Source organism: Hyperoodon ampullatus (genome assembly GCF_949752795.1).
Source record: "Hyperoodon ampullatus genome assembly, chromosome: 3".
Classification (NCBI taxonomy): domain Eukaryota; kingdom Metazoa; phylum Chordata; class Mammalia; order Artiodactyla; family Ziphiidae; genus Hyperoodon; species Hyperoodon ampullatus.
This window is the reverse complement of record NC_136916.1, coordinates 82,791,860-82,808,106: the sequence shown is the minus strand read 5'-3', so window position 1 is coordinate 82,808,106 and position 16,247 is coordinate 82,791,860. Positions and strand designations below refer to the sequence as shown.

Here is a 16,247-nt window from a genome sequence, read left to right as displayed (position 1 = left end):
CAATGAGATGTCATCTCACACCAGTCAGAATGGACATCATCAAAAAATCTAGAAACAATAAATGCTGGAGAGGGTGTGGAAAAAAGGGAACACTCTTGCACTGCTGGTGGGAATGTGAATTGGTAAAGCCACTATGGAGAACGGTATGGAGGTTCCTTAAAAAACTACAAATAGAACTACCATATGACCCAGCAATCCCGCTACTGGGCATATACCCTGAGAAGACCATAATTCAGAAAAAGTCATGTACCAAAATGTTCATAGCAGCTCTACTTACAATAGCCCGGAGATGGAAACAACTTAAGTGTCCATCATCGGATGAATGGATAAAGAAGATGTGGCACATATATACAATGGAATATTACTCAGCCATAAAAAGAAACGAAATTGAGCTATTTGTAATGAGGTGGATAGACCTAGAGTCTGTCATACAGAGTGAAGTAAGTCAGAAAGAGAAAGACAAATACCATATGCTAACACATATATATGGAATTTAAGAAGAAAAAAAATGTCATGAAAAACCTAGGGTTAAGACCGGAATAAAGATACAGACCTACTGGAGAATGGACTTGAGAATATGGGGAGGGGGAAGGGTAAGCTGTGACAAAGCGAAAGAGAGGCATGGACATATATACACTACCAAACGTAAGGTAGATAGCTAGTGGGAAGCAGCTGCATAGCACAGGGAGATCAGCTCGGTGCTTTGTGACCGCCTGGAGGGGTGGGATAGGGAGGGTGGGAGGGAGACACAAGAGGGAGGGGATATGGGAACATATGTATATGTATAACTGATTCATTTTGTTATAAAGCAGAAACTAACACACCATTGTTAAGCAATTATACTCCAATAAAGATGTAAAAAAAAAATAAAGAATATAATTTTACAGAGAGAGTAAAGGATAGAAATAAGATGTCTCTATACCTCAAAGTTTTCAAAAGAAAATCTTTGAGATGTTACATACTTGAAAATTGATTTGACATAGCCCAATAAATCCCCTAATAAACAATGCCAGACAATGCACATCAAATATTAGCAGAGCACATGAAGAATCTCACCATAAATCACTTCTTGCCGTTTGACCACATCTTTCTTTTGCTGTTTCAGAAACTTGCTGTCCACTATCTGACTCCAGGACTCTGCTTCCAGCTGTTTGGACTCAATCTCAAAGTCTCCCATTAGCTGCCCTTCATTCATGTCTGTACCTACTCCTCAAAATACAAAAAAAATCAATATCAGAATCTTGCATCTGTGACCTCTAAAAAAAAACCTCTGCTGGACGTTCCTCATGGTGATAATTTCATGAGACATAAACACTCTACACTAATACAGGGATGTTCATAGAATATATATTCTATTAGAAAAGATCATTTTCTGTTCCAGAGTGACATACTCTATATTCAAGACTTCGGTTAAGGGTGATAACCGTCACATAAATCAAAGGTGGTTAAGACATGATCAGGGTCCTGGTGACTTTACTTGTTTAAGAGAGTAGGCTTACAGCTGTGCCAAGAGAGCTAGAACTGAACGTGTACCAAAGTCTAGGGGAAGGAGAAGCGTTTGTACCAGAATCTGACCACATTAAAATCAATGACATCCTTCAGTGGACAACCATCTAACAACAGGGTAAGTGGGTTTACCAACTCATTATAAAGCATGTGATGCTTTACAGACAGTTCAGAGAAGTTTCACAGGAGTAAGGAAAAGGCAGGAGATGCGTTAGTGCTTGCATTCTAGGAGATGGCACAAAGTCTCTGCAGACACACACAATACATGCCGTGATTTCTGCTTACCCTCATCAGTAAGGGACTCTGTTGACTCATTGACCTTGCTGATTTTATTTAGTGAGTCTGTTGAATGAGACAGGAATTTCCAGGTGTTTGATATGTTCTCATCATTGCCAACTCTGGGGGCAAAAGGAAACACATACCGTCAGATACATTCTGAGAAGCCATAGTTTCCAGTCTTAAGTGAAGATCTGAAAAACTATAAAGTGACAGCTGGCTGCAAGTACTACAAGGATGGAAGACAAATTACTTAGGTCAGGTACCCAGCAATATGCAACACAAACTATTAAGGAAGGTTGGAGGCATTTAACATCACTGCAAGCATGAACTTTTTGAGCCTTGGATCTTTTTTTAATGATAGGTAGCAAGGAGAATGCTCTTCCTTCAAACTGCATACACATTATATAAGAACTTTTTCTGTTTGAAACTCATGTCTAACCACTACACTTTTTCCCTGTGTTCCCTAAATAACTATAGACCAAGCACTTATATTAAACCATATTCTTCCAACTTTTCTTGAGCCCAACTCACCAGCTAGCACATTAGGCACCCAGTAGATGTTTGTGGTACAACACAAAAGTAAGCCAGAGTCATTTAAAACTAAATTTTATTTAAAGGCCAACTTTTAAAAGTCATAATATAAACTCATTTGGGTAACATCAGAACTTGGAAAAGAAAGCCTTTGGTTAATTACAACAGAAAGACAAAACGATGTAAAAATCCCTGAAACTTTGTTTTTAATGAGGAGGAAACATTAGCCAGCACAGAGGTTAGGAAACACAGACAAAAGGAGATTTGCATCCTTCAGTTGGGAATTTTCCTCCAGCCTAGGTTAAGAGAGCTGCAAGAGATGTTTTGAGTCCTACATTTGAGATGACTTCTTTACTGGATGGGAAGGCAGGCATCTTACCCCAAACAACCAGCAACATCATAATTGGCCCTGTGCTAATCACAGACAGCCGAGGCCTGAAAAATCAGGGGCCACAGCAACTTCTGGAGGGACCATAAAAGGAACACAGTGCAGATGAGGGATGGGGAACCTACTGTAGTACCCGGCCCATTATTCACTCCCATGACTTAAGAGTCAAGAGGCAAGTTAAAAAAAAAAAAAAAAAAAAAAAGCGAAACAAAACACAGTTACCCCCTCCCCCCAGGTTCATCTGACCAACAGAAAAGTGTGACATATGAAAATACAAGTGACTGAAACCAAACATTCAGAATTAAATCTTTTTTTCTATTCCCACTTCTTATTTTGATCTGAAAATCATCCTTTTAGAAGGCAGGTTCTTTAAAAGAAGGGCTGATCATGTATAAAAGCAGAGGACAACTGGCCTAAAAATGGTGTTTAAAGGGGATCCTTGCTACAAAATGGCGATCGTGATGGTGCATCAAAGTGTAATCCTCACCCCACTCAGCTGTAGCACTAACCCATTACGTTATACATTTCTTTCTAAAACAATCTTTTTGTCAAATGGTATAAATTATTATGCTCTGTCACCTAGATGTCAACTGTGTTAGCTTTACATCCCCACTCACCCAGCAATGTTCTGAATGGAGACACTTTTGGAGAGCGACACACTCTGCTGGGACCGTCTGTTAGCAAACATGGGGGCGGCAGTGGTTTCATCGGCCAGGAGGACTGCGGACCGAGGGCGCTCCTTGGGCTGGGAGGCTGTAAAGAATGAAAGGACACCAAATGAAGTATCACCGACACATGCCCACCAGCACTGACTCAACTGATGAATGCCAAATAGAAGCAAACTGCTTTAAAAGAGATTTACCCTGGGAGTATAAATAGGTACAAAAACTCTATGGAAGACAACTTGGCAATAGCTGTTGAAACTGTAAATGCCTATCTTTGATCCAGTAATTCCATTTAGGATATGTTTATTCTACAAGATTTACTTGTTTATATTTGAAATGACATATGTCCAAAGTTATTCAATGCAAAGTTTGGTAAAAGCAAAATGAGTATCAAAAGAAGATCAGTTAATCAATCATGGTACAGCCTACATGTGAATACTATGAAGCTTTAAAAAAAAATGAGGACACTCTCCATGAACTGACACAGATCTGCAGATAACATATTAAGGGGGGAAAAATCAAGGTGCAGGGCTTCCCTGGTGGCGCAGTGGTTGAGAGTCCACCTGCTGATGCATGGGACGTGGGTTCGTGCCCAGGTCAGGGAAGATCCCACATGCCGCGAAGCGGCTGGGCCCGTGAGCCGTGGCCGCTGAGCCTGTGCGTCCGGAGCCTGTGCTCCGCAACGGGAGAGGCCACAACAGGGAGAGGCCCGTGTACCGCAAAAAAAAAAAAAAAAAAAATCAACGTGCAGAATAAAGTGCGCAATAGACCACCTTTTATGTTTTAAAAACATAATTAATAATCCAAATTGGTATTTGCTTTATTTTGATAAAGAAACTTAAGGAAGGTAAATATAAAACTAAGAAGTGGTTTACCTGTGGGGTGTGACGGCAATGAAGATAAAGAATCATATATTTAAAAATGTAAACTAATTCAAAGTAAGAGAAAAGGAGACCGAGAGAATTTTAAGGATAAAAGGAGCCTCAGAGATAACTGAGGCTGGTGTTCTTTTTTGGGAGGACCTACCAAGAAACGTGTCAGGGGCTGGTGAGATATGCAAATTCCCAGCCCTCCTTGTTCTGTGCGGGTGGGACCTGGGAGCCTACACATTTACCAGCTCCCCAAGCGATTCTTCTGTACAATGTCTGAGAACACAGGTTTTGACCAATTCCTTTAATGTACAGATGAGGAAAATGCAACATGTGTTTGAGGTCACATAGCTAATTTGTCCTCATACTGCATATTTCTCTTGAACTTGACCAAAGAGGAAACTGGAGCTCTAATTTCATGCTAAAGTAGTCACACTGCCATCTGGGTAGCAAATTATTTTTCCTTGGTAGCTAACTAAACTGCTGCATTACCTGTCCATCCCCAGGAGCATCAGGAGCTGAAGGAAATAAGACTGGGGCAGCTGTTATGGCTTCACAGTATTACAGGATGTTTCTGACTTAATAAAATTAATAAAACCATTAATTTCCAATTCAAATTCTATTTAGAAGAAGGTGATATAATAAACACCAGAAACATGCTACCCTATAACACGACCAGACCCTTCCTGCAGAAAGCACACAGGAAACTAGGAGATGTGGGTCCCACACCAACAGGGAAGAAGGGCAACTGGCAGGGAAGAGAACATGCTCAAGTGTTCAAGAGCCTGGAGCACATCCTCAGTGTCTCAGAAGGGAAGCTACTGAGCAGATAAAATCTGATAGAGGAAGAAACACCGGTTCTTGAAGAACAGTAGGATGTGGGTAAGTCAACAGAAAAAGAGGACATTCTGATGAGGAGAACTACATGAAGGAAGGCAGAAACACTCTATTAATGTGAAAGGGAGAAAACAAGCAGAAGAGGAAGTAAGTAGAGGGGCGTATATAAGGGATCAGTGAAACGGCTGGAGAAGCAGAACGAAGTCATGTCATGCAGAGCCCTGAACATTATAAAGAACAACCTGCATCTAAAAGGCAGCATAGGGGGGTGAAAACAACAACTTTCCCTAGTTGAAACCAATCCACTCCACTCAGGGAAGTTGCTAACTACTCTCTGAGCCTCAGCATCCTTATTTGTGATGGTGATGGTAGTGGTGAAAGCAAACACTGAAGGAGGCCTCTCACCAAGTACTTCACTGGTGTGATCTCACTTAAACCTGATGACCACCTGCTGATACTATTACCATCCTTTCACAGAGGAGGAAAACGAGGTACAGGGGATTTAATAAACGGCCGAGGTTATGCAGCTGTTACGTGGGATGCTGGGACTCAGACCCATCCAACTTGAATACACAATCTGTACTCTTACCACTACGTTACCTCAGGAATAAAACGGGTAAAACAGGAATACGAATACATGCGGGGGTCAGATATAATAGGTATTTTTTTGAAAAATGCTATTTTATCTGATTTGAAAGAAAAAAAAGGTTTCTGAAATAAGGGATAATGTCACAGAACAAAAGTTTAAGGAAGATTAGACTTGTGAAAGGTGTTGGAATGGGTTGAATCATTGGTTAAAGTGGGTGACACTCAGGCACAACTTTTCTTCTAGGAATCCACATGCAAAGATGGGCAATTGGACTTCTGTCTAAAGGAACTCCACACCATCCTGGTGGCACAGTCTCTACAGCCATTCTGGGGCCATCTGGAAGCACTCAGAGCAGTCGGGCACAGAGCAGTGGTCCTCAAGCTCGAGTGTGTGCATCACCGTCACCTGGAGCATCTACTAAAACACAGACCACTGGGCTCCACCTCTGGAATCTCTGACGTAGTAGGTCTGGGTAGGGCCCAAGAATTGGCACTTCTAATTGATCCAGGATCTACCCTTTGAAAAACACGGCCTGAGGGTAAGTTTCACATGGGCTCCCACAGAGCAAATTTAGGTGATATTCATTACTGCATCTTTATGACAGGAGTTGGAAACAACTCAGACAACCGTCTTTGGGGGAACTGATAATTAAAATGTGGTATATATTTATGAAAGAACACCATGCAGCGATCTGAGATAATAGCTTACATATAGTAACACGCATAGATCTCAAAACCATATTGAGTGGAAAAAACCCCAGCAGAATGGATAAGCAAGTCATATCATCTAATTTAACGCACAAAATCATAAGAGATATTTCCAGAGGTACACATATGTCTAAAGATACAGCAAATTAGGGAGGTTTACATTAAATATACCGCAGTGCGTGCTGAGGAGGGGAAAGGAATGAGATAGGGAATGAAGAATGAAATGGGGAAAATATTAAGTAAAACCAAAGTGAAGCTTTGCACAGACTGGAGAAGACAGGTTGATGTGAATGGGAGAGGTGTGATTTACCCAATTTGTGTACCACTGAAGTCCTTGGGGAAAAAAAGATTTTCATAACTCCACAGTTTGTCAAGAAGTTTATAAGCAAGATCTCATCTGATGCAACTGTAACGCTGCTAAAAGCAAGTTTCACTGTCAACTCACGCAAGAGAAATTTCAAGACAGGGCTAAGGTGCTGCCTTTTAAGCGAAGACACACACTATTCTAGAACCTTCCAGAGAGTTTGATGGTAGAATGGTAAGCTTTTGGTCAATGAAACTGCAGCCTTCTCTAAGTATTCAAAATAGGTATTCAAATCTTGCTTAAGAATAACAAGTAAATACTACAGAAGTATGGGTAAGTCCTGAACCAGAGAGGCGAAAAGGAATCATGAGACGTGGGCTGAGCTACTTACACTTGTTTCTCATAATGACCGTGGGCAGCGAAGATGTGTCATGTGCTTGAAGGCTCCCTTTGGGCTGCTGAAAGGAAAAGAAAGCCTGAGTGAACCCTGCATTTACAATTTATCTTCTGTCAAGTTTCAAGAGGCTTAGAGCAGGAAGCCAGCTGCTCCTACTTCCCTGCTCTATTCCTGCCAATGGTCCTCAGCACCCTAGTCCTAAGCCACCCACTCTGGCTCCCCTCTGAACCCGCCAAGCACTCTGATCCTGCAAATGCCGTCTCTTCTGCCTGGAATGCTCTCTTCACCTTCACAGGCATGGCATTCTTCTATTTCAAGATAATCCCTCCTTGGTAGAGCCATCTGTTAGCTTCTTTCTTCTCCTCACCCGAGGCAGTGACTGGCACCCCTTAGAATCCTGCATGTGCCCCCGCCTAGTTTTTTCCTTACTTATGGTCATCGTCTGCTTGTCCATCTTCCCCACCAGAATGCTGATTCCTTAAGAGCGGCATCTGTGCCTTTTTTGTTTCTATTTCTCCAGTGACTCGCATTTATAAGGTGTTAAATAATTCTTAGGTAAAGTGCTAATTTTAAGACTTTTGTTGTAGCATGGAACAGAGACACTGTGATTACAGACTGAAGCAATTAGTCTGAGATAAATCATTAGTGAAAAAGGGTCCATTTAAAATGGAACTCCCCCTTCCAGGTTACATTCTTTTCTATGGGATATGCTGTATCCCTATCATTCTCCTTCTCTATAGCACATTCACAGTAACAGCAGTCTTACCAGAGATCACAAACTCAAATGCCTGTGGGGTCAGGCAGGTAACAAAGGACACAGGCGAGTTGGAGGAGGGGGGGAGTGGCAGTCTGGGGCTTGTATATCTTGTCTAGAGGAGGCAGCAGTCACTCAGCCCCAGTGCATTATCACCCACCACCCACCTCTCCAACATTTAAGGAACTACAGGCCAGATACTGTTCTACATGCTTAGGAGCTATTGATGGATCACTTGGCAAGTTTAGTGCTTACATTCTAGTGGGGGGAAGGTACAGATCATTAAAAGTAAATGTAATACAATAAATACAGTTGTTAAGTAGACCCTAAGAAGGTGATAAGTAGTACTATGGAGAAAAAGAAAAAGAGCAAGGTGGGAATTGGGAATGCTGGGTAAGGGGAAATACCAGGGCTGTGAGATCTTCCATTTCTTCAGGAGAAATCAGAAATCCAAACTGGTGTGAAATACGATTTTTCAATAAATACACTAACTCAAATAAAAAAAAATTACTCCATGAGCCAAACAAAATTTATGTCCATGGACTGAATAAGATCTGGGGTACAGAGGTCTGTTATCTTTAGAGTTCAGTGCTTCTCAAAGTGTGGTCCTCGGACTAGCAGCATTAGCATCATCTGGGAACTTATTAGAAAGGCAAGTTCCTGGCCCCTCCCCACCCGCCAAATTGGAAGCTCTGGGAGTGGGGCCCACTGTCACCTTATAACAAGCCCCCAAGGTGATTCTAATGCACACTCCAGTTTGAGGCCACTGCACTAGATAAATGCGTTTCATTACTGGAAGCACACAGCATGCTGAGCATCTGTGTAGATGGAGCTGGAGAGCACTCTTCTGACAAGGAACAAAGACATTTATGAGTGACTACAACACTGAAAACCACACAGGCCACCTAAACGCCCATCTGCCCCCAGCCTCGTACTCTTTCTTTAAGGGCTCTGATATGCAGTGCCTGTTACCACACAGCTGCATACTCAGAGCACGTACCATCATACACTTCCTGCTCCTGTCATGTGATCCACACGAGCCTGTGGAGAAAAGTGCTGCCAGACAGGCCCGTTTAACCCTGACACTCCCCAGCCCATCAGCGTGTCAGAGCCCCTGATTTCCACCTGCTGCCCTCATGGTCCTGAAGAAGGAAGCCAGGCGTGTGAAAGGCAGAGGAGGTCTGCAGACACAGTTAAGAAGAAAACCACTTCAACGGCGACACAGATTAAAATCACAGAGAAATGTGCATTTAACATGGAGAACCTCTGAAAGCATTTTACCTTCCAAAAGCCACAAATTCTCGAGTGTGTTAAGAAGAGAAAAATCATTTTTGGTTATTTTAGTCTCAAAGTAGGTACCAAATGATGAAAATAAACAAGAACTACAACCCCAAATCTCCCATCTCTGAAGATCTTATTGGTTTAGCCAGAAATGTCTTACCTTCATTTTGACTTTTGCACAGGAGGCCAGACTTTCTCTACAGCCTTTGTGGACAAAAGCACTGCAACCTGAAAAGAGAGCAAAACCCCAGGTGACATTAATACACAGCAAAGAGATCCCCCAGACCGATTTTTCCACTGCCACAGCAACCGACAGACTGCCAGGTGAAATCGCTCACAGGTCAGAATGTGACTAGCCGAAATTACAGACTGCAGCCCTCTTCTAGGAAGCAGGCATGCGATGTCATTTGGAGGAGGAGAAACAAGAGCAGATGTGATTTCTGATTAATAAAAACTAGAAATCTGAATCTTCTCGGGCAGGAAGCAGAGAGGCTACAAAACTAAAGTGAAAGCGTCTGCTGTCAATATGTGAGTCTAAGTCACAAATAATACATAAATGATATGTATTTACATATATAGACATTTACATATACGTTTAATAACACCCACAAATAATACATAAATACAGCCCCTTAACAGGGGCTGTGAAATCTGTATGGCTGTGTCAAAGGTGGAATGTGAATCTGAAAATCTACCTATTTATGTCCTTTGACTTGGAAACCTAACTACCCTGAACTTTTTGCAACACCCCGAGCGAGTCAAGAGCCGCAGAAGAAAGGTCATCAGAACCACCCTAATAAAGTACCTCTGGGAGCCCTGACTCGAGACGAAGTAGGAGACTTCCTGAAGATGAACGGACATTTCCAGAAAGATGGAGCACAGCCCATGATCCTCCAAGGACACGAACGTATTTCAACCCTTATTTCTCACTCCTTGACCCACAAGGGCCACTTATGTAAACCACCTCCCCCACTCTCTGCCTCACAAGGGTCATCATCAGCTTATACTGCTGCTATGAAGTCATAAAGCAGAACTGTGCCAGGAGGTCAGAGGTCGAGCATCTCTCCAGGAAAGGACTGCCTGAGAAAATCAACAGATACCACCCATCAGGCAACGCTTCACACCTGGATTCAGGAAGCACCATAGGTCCTGCCTATGGTAACCCACGAATCATGGGCCAGGATGCTCTCCTGGTTCCTACGTACGGATTACGAGGATACTAGAATGGAGACTGCCAGATCCCCAGACCCCAGAGGCTTTTCCCCATTCCCTCCTCAATGCCTACTCGGTTCACAGGTCTCTTCCCTAACACCACCAGTCACAATGCATTGGATAATCTTATGGTTTTCTCCTCCACTGAGTGCTCCTCTAGGGCAGGGTCCCTTCATCTGCTGCCGAATCCTTAATTAGGTCTCCCTAGCATAATGCCTGGCTCATGCCACCTACTCAAACGTCTGTTTGAGATCTTATGTCTATTTTATCCAAAAGCCAAGTGCCCTGACACAACCTACTTTACAGCATGTCAAATATCTTATCAACACTAAAAGGAGTACTAGAAGAACAACCATCACACTAAACGTGATTTAGGTCCTGGCTCTCCTAATTAGTTAATGTTACCCTATGCAAGTTCCTTCTCTATAGGCCTCAGTTTCCTCAGACCTATAAAATGAAAGGAAGTACCACATCTTTCCCCAAGTTCCTTTTCTCTGTGATCCTATAAGACTCCTTAGGCTACATCTCTTGAAGAAAGAGATAATTTTCCAAGTAAATCCACTAGATTGTTCTCTAAGGTTCATGTTGCAGAAGAGTTTTCAACTTAAGTCATCTGAATTATCACTAGGACAGACCCATCCTTCAGGGCATGGTTAGGGAAAGTTCCAACTGGAGAAATCTTGGCTGAAGCTATTTCCATAAAAGAGGCGATAGGGAGCAACTCTACTTTTGTTGACAGGATGGCCCAGAGCGGGAACTTGTCTGGAAGTGGGGTGGGGTGAAGTATTCTGGGCCTTTTACTCTCAGGCCTACCAAGCCTTCTATCTAGCTAAGCTCTTCTAGCTCCACCCCAAGTGAAATTCACTGTCTGGTCATTTTTCTGATGTTAAACCATCAGAAGAGACACCCATTTACCAACGGCAGCATGAGAGACTCTCCTGGAAAAGGCTCACTCAGGGAATCAACAAGAGGAAAAAACCTGGAAGGCTTTATCTCAGTCACAGCTCTATACTTATTTCCATTGTTTCCTTCTCCAGGAGGAGACTGCAAGGGAGCTATATGGATGCTATGCTCCCTGCAATTTCTACTGTCTGTGATCATGACCAGTTCCACATAAGTCGTGAAACTGTTCCAGAAGCCAGCAGTTATAAAAGGGTTATATATCATTGAATACTAATGCCAGGGTTTCTCAGTAACATCCCTTTCTGGGCACAAGGAAGACTCTGCAGAAAGAGACCCTTGGGGAGTGACTCATTCTAATCAGCAAAAGGAAACATTCTGAGGATATTTTTCTCAAGAACCGGAAACCACTGGCCCTCATTAAATTGTCTAGTTCTCTGCTACTTGAAAATAAGGATACATTTGGATAAAGAAATCGTCTTACTACTCAGAGAAAAAAGCAGAATCACAAATAGAGATCCACATAACTCTGAGATGCCAATGCTGTTATGCCCTTCTATACATCAGGCAATGTAATTCATATTCCAGGATCTACACTTGGTGAACTTTGGCTAAAGACTTTAAGCCCCACTAGCCAATGGTCTTCCAGAAAGGGTCAAAGAGGCAACAGGTGGGCTGGACCGTTTGTCTTTATTGATTTATATTCAAAACTTTTTGCCTCTCACTTCTCAGAAACTTTTTTAACGGTTCCCCATCATCTTTAGGATAAAGCCCAAACTTCTTACTTACCTTGACATGGCCCATCCCATGCTGTGTACATTTCTAGCCCCTTGCCATGTTCTGTCACACCTCTGAACAAACTGTTTCCTGTACTTGTGTCCCTTTCCCTCTCTTCCTTCCCTGACTAGGTTGGCAGGACTCACTCTCTGGAGTCTTCTCTGACTCCTGCAGAGAAGATAACACTCCCCACCTCTACGCTTCTGGTATTCCATGCTTGCCTCTGTCATGGTACTGTACTGTGATGGCCACACTCTTCCACTGGACAGAAAACTCCTGGAGGGAGTCTAACTCTGTCTTTCTAAATTTTTTATCCCTACCCCCAGCCTCAGGCCCACAGTAAGCACTAGATGTCTGAAGGAGGGAGAGGGGTGGGCAGGTGAGCTCCAAGCTGCTAGACCCACAGCATGAAGTATAACAAAGTAGTTGAGGCAAACATCTATATTCATCTTCTAGTAAGACAGAACGTGTTTCCCCCCCATCGGCCCCACTATCCTTACTCAGGGTACATGTCTCCCCTCCCCTGCTACACAGATGCCTGGGACCACGGAGTGGTCTTGTTGATCCATCATCTCTTTCTCATGCACAGGCTTTCCAGCTCCCCTCCCCATCTTTTCCCTCTGTCTTTCACATACATCTTCTTTAATCCCATTCTTCCTTACCCTCTCTTGAGTCTTGCCTAGGTAACCTAGGAGAATCTCTTCTTTACTCCATTTTACTTAAACAAAATATACTTTAAAACATGGGTGATAAGAATATGAGGAAAACTAATGAATTCATATCATGGACAAAGAAAAGCACACATTTTGAAATGGAATTAAAGGTAGTGCCATATCCAACAACACCATCTTAAAAATGTTTAAAACTCCTCATAAAACAATCAGACAAAGAACCAAACAGAAAAGCAATACAAAGACTATGAACAGGCAATTCACAAAAAAATACAAAATGGTGCTCAAGCTCTCTAGACATTAGAGAAATGCAAGCTCAAACAACATAGAAATATCATTTCATATCCAACCAGATTGGCCAAAATAAAAGTCTGCCAGTTCTAGGTACTGGTGAGGATATGGTGACGCAGGAGCTCGCATCATCTGCCGATGGACGGTACATCCATTTTGGGAAGTAATTTGGCAACATCCAGTAAAGGTAAAAATGTGCTCACTTTATGAATTAGCAATTCCCTTCTTGGTATATAGCCTGGTGATACACACAAGTACAATTAAAGATGTTCCTTGCGGCACTGTTTGTAACAGACAGAAATTGGAAATAACCCAAATGACTTAACAGTGGAACAGATTAGATATATTCAAAAATGAAATACCATATAAGAGTTAGAAGTCAATAATCTAGATCCATGTGTTTCAATATCCTGTCTGGATCCCCCAAACATGATGCTGAGGAGAATAAAGCAAGTTACAGAATGAGATACACTGTATAGCACCACTTAAATAAACTAAAAACAAAAAAAATTTTTAATATTGTTTATATATAAGATAGTTATAAAACACTGGCTACACACACACTGAATTCATGATAGTGTTTGTCTTGGGGAGGAAGGAAGAGGAATGGGATTAGGCAGGGAAACGGGAATTTAACTTTAACTATAATGGTTTATTTCTTCAAAACTGAAAAATAGTCTAAAGTAATATGACAAAATGTTACTTTTTTTTCCATCTTGAGTAATGGGCACATAGGTGTTGGTTATGTTATCCATGCACTATTTTATATTAGTGTGTTCTTTTTTAAAACCCAAATTCTAATTCCTTCAAAGTTCCCTGCATTTGCTTATCTTTTAAAACAAATATAAAACAATTTTCAATTAGATTTTATTATCTTATATTCCAGTTAAAAAACAGCATTTTCTCCTTTGCTGTAATGAAAATCGATATTTTAGGCATGAATGGGCAACACAGGGTGGTGGATTTGCTTGAGAACTTGCCACTAATTCTGATCTACAAAAATGACCAACTAGTACACCGTGGACAGAACTTGCTTTCAAGTTGCATTCTTCCTGTTCCTTTCCTCCCCATCAGTTCCATCACCCTATAGAGAATTAAACAATGGGAAAGGTACAATCACTTTTACACAGATTTTGGCAATATTCAAGTTCTCAGGCCAGTGTTTGAGATTTAAAAGACAACTGCAATTGAGGAATCATAAAAGCAGAAGTAATATTTAAAATGCACTTCCAGTAAACAACTTTTCATACAAATCCACTTTAGTTAACTGAGACATGTCCCCAAACCGAGAACCCAGCTGAAAATTTTAATATACTTTATTAACATGGTCACAAGTCTTAGAGATAAACAGTTTGCATGGATGTCTGCTTAACTTACTCAAGTACCTACTTGCAAACCACTCTACTTGTTACCAGGCTGTCCTGGACTCAGTTCATGGCAATGGTTTTAGTGGTATACGTGGGTGATTTAGAAACGTCCACCCCACTGTCATCAGCCAAAGTCATGTGGTTAAAACCTCTGTTTTGGAAAACAGACAATTACTGAGAACTTAAGAATCAAAGACAAATCTAATACACTTTCAAGCTCTCTGCCACAAACTATACCATGTTGTTAGGGAGATCAAATAATTATTTGGCCTTTTATTTATTTTTCAAAAAGATTTCCTGATAGCAGTAATATACTTTCATTCTATAAAGTTCTTCAAAAAGGTCTTGGCACAGTGGTTTATGGGAACAGAGCTGACCCTTAATTAGACTCCTCTGAACTTAAAAGCAAACAGCCCAGCCTTCAACTTCTTTTCTTGCTACAAGGAGGCATCAAATAAAAGGATATGAAGGAAAACACATGACTGGGAGCTATCGTCTATCTGCTGCTGCATTTTTTTTAACCTCTGCCACCAGATCTTTGGTGAACTGTTATATACTATACACTCTCTTTCAGCAGAAAAATCAAACAACGCGTTAGAGAGACTGGCTTAAGAAAATCAGCATTAAGAAGGGAAAGAGGAGTGGCCATGCCAAATTGAAATTACAGCATGGCATATTCCAGGCCTCCCTGTTAAGGGAAGGATTCACCTTGAGTTGTGTTGGGGACCTGAAGGAAGGGCTCTTCTGCCACTTCAGTCCAGTGGGCGATGTGCTGAAGAGCTCCTCCTAGAGACAGGCCTGAGCAGCAAAATCCATCTGGGGAAAATTCTCTGACCCTTCTTAAGGATAAACATTGGAGAGTTTTTTAACTTTAAGGAGAGAAAGGTGCAACTGCTTCCTATTGTGTCAACCCTAACCCAGAAAACTCAAACAAAACAACAAAAACAACAAAAAACATTTAAATACCAACAATTTAGAAATACACGCTCCAAAATTATTTCCACAACTTCTTGTTTAAATTCTTTGGGGAGTGTGAGACACTGCCTGGTCTGGACTGATAGAGTGTAGATACAAAAGCCTTGTAAGATATTCTTGGTAGTTAGTGTAATAACCACAATGCTGATGTACAGGACAAGAGGAAAGCCACAAATGAGCGAAATCATCTTAGCTGAAGTGCTCACCTAGCAGCAGTTTTCAGAAGAATACTGGTAAACAAACAAAAACCAAAATGAAAGTGCTCTGTTTGGATAAGAATTGACTTTATTGCTTAGGCTCTTTCACCTTCCTTTTCCCTAAATGAACTTCTTTTCCTTAATCAGTTATATGTATTTTACTATCTAAGCAATGAATTCTAAATACGAGAAAACTGCCTATCTAGAGAGCTGTCTTCCCGGATAAAATCTAAAGCTGAATCCAACCGTCACACACATTCTAAACTCTTATGTTTCCTACTTAGATTGCAGCTGGTCCACTTGTTTTTTAATCAAAAGAACCAACCTACCACAAAAGTACTCAGAAGCTGCTAACACAACAGAAAATAAATACACAATAATCTCAATATCATTTTACATCTGTTTAAAGCAAACAAAACAGAACCACTGGCAAGATCCAAAAAACCCTGAACAGAACGGATTCCATACTCTGAAAGACTCCCCACACCAAGCATTCCAAAGACCAAATTATTTGTGGCAGCTGGAAAGAACAGCTGATTATTCAAGGGAAGCTTTACATAACTACAAGAAGAACTGGAAAGACGCTCTTCTCCTTTCTCCATTAAAGTCACTGAAATCCTAAAATAAGGGTAGAGTTTTGGCTGAGTTTAAAAAAAAACAAACAAACCACACACACAACCCTGTCAAGTTTCTCATAACTTAAATTACTCTGAAGCAGTCCCGACAAGGGGCTTCAGCCCCTGCTCTCAC

At 41.5% G+C, this 16,247-nt stretch overlaps 1 protein-coding gene across 2 annotated transcripts in view; it reads right to left on the bottom strand.

The window, feature by feature from the left end:
- The window catches only part of LOC307049320 (A-kinase anchor protein 13-like), a gene marked incomplete at its 5' end in the record, with an annotated part of 268,607 nt that overhangs the window by 28,587 nt on the left and 223,773 nt on the right, over positions 1-16,247 (bottom strand). Inside the window, 5 exons of one of the 2 annotated variants that reach the window (XM_079698797.1) lie at positions 1,057-1,209; positions 1,792-1,904; positions 3,322-3,457; positions 7,067-7,133; positions 9,268-9,335. In XM_079698797.1, coding sequence (XP_079554923.1) covers positions 1,057-1,209; positions 1,792-1,904; positions 3,322-3,457; positions 7,067-7,133; positions 9,268-9,335 — 537 coding nt within the window. The remainder of the gene's footprint in view (positions 1-1,056; positions 1,210-1,791; positions 1,905-3,321; positions 3,458-7,066; positions 7,134-9,267; positions 9,336-16,247) is intronic. The other variant, XM_079698798.1, reaches the window with a different exon arrangement.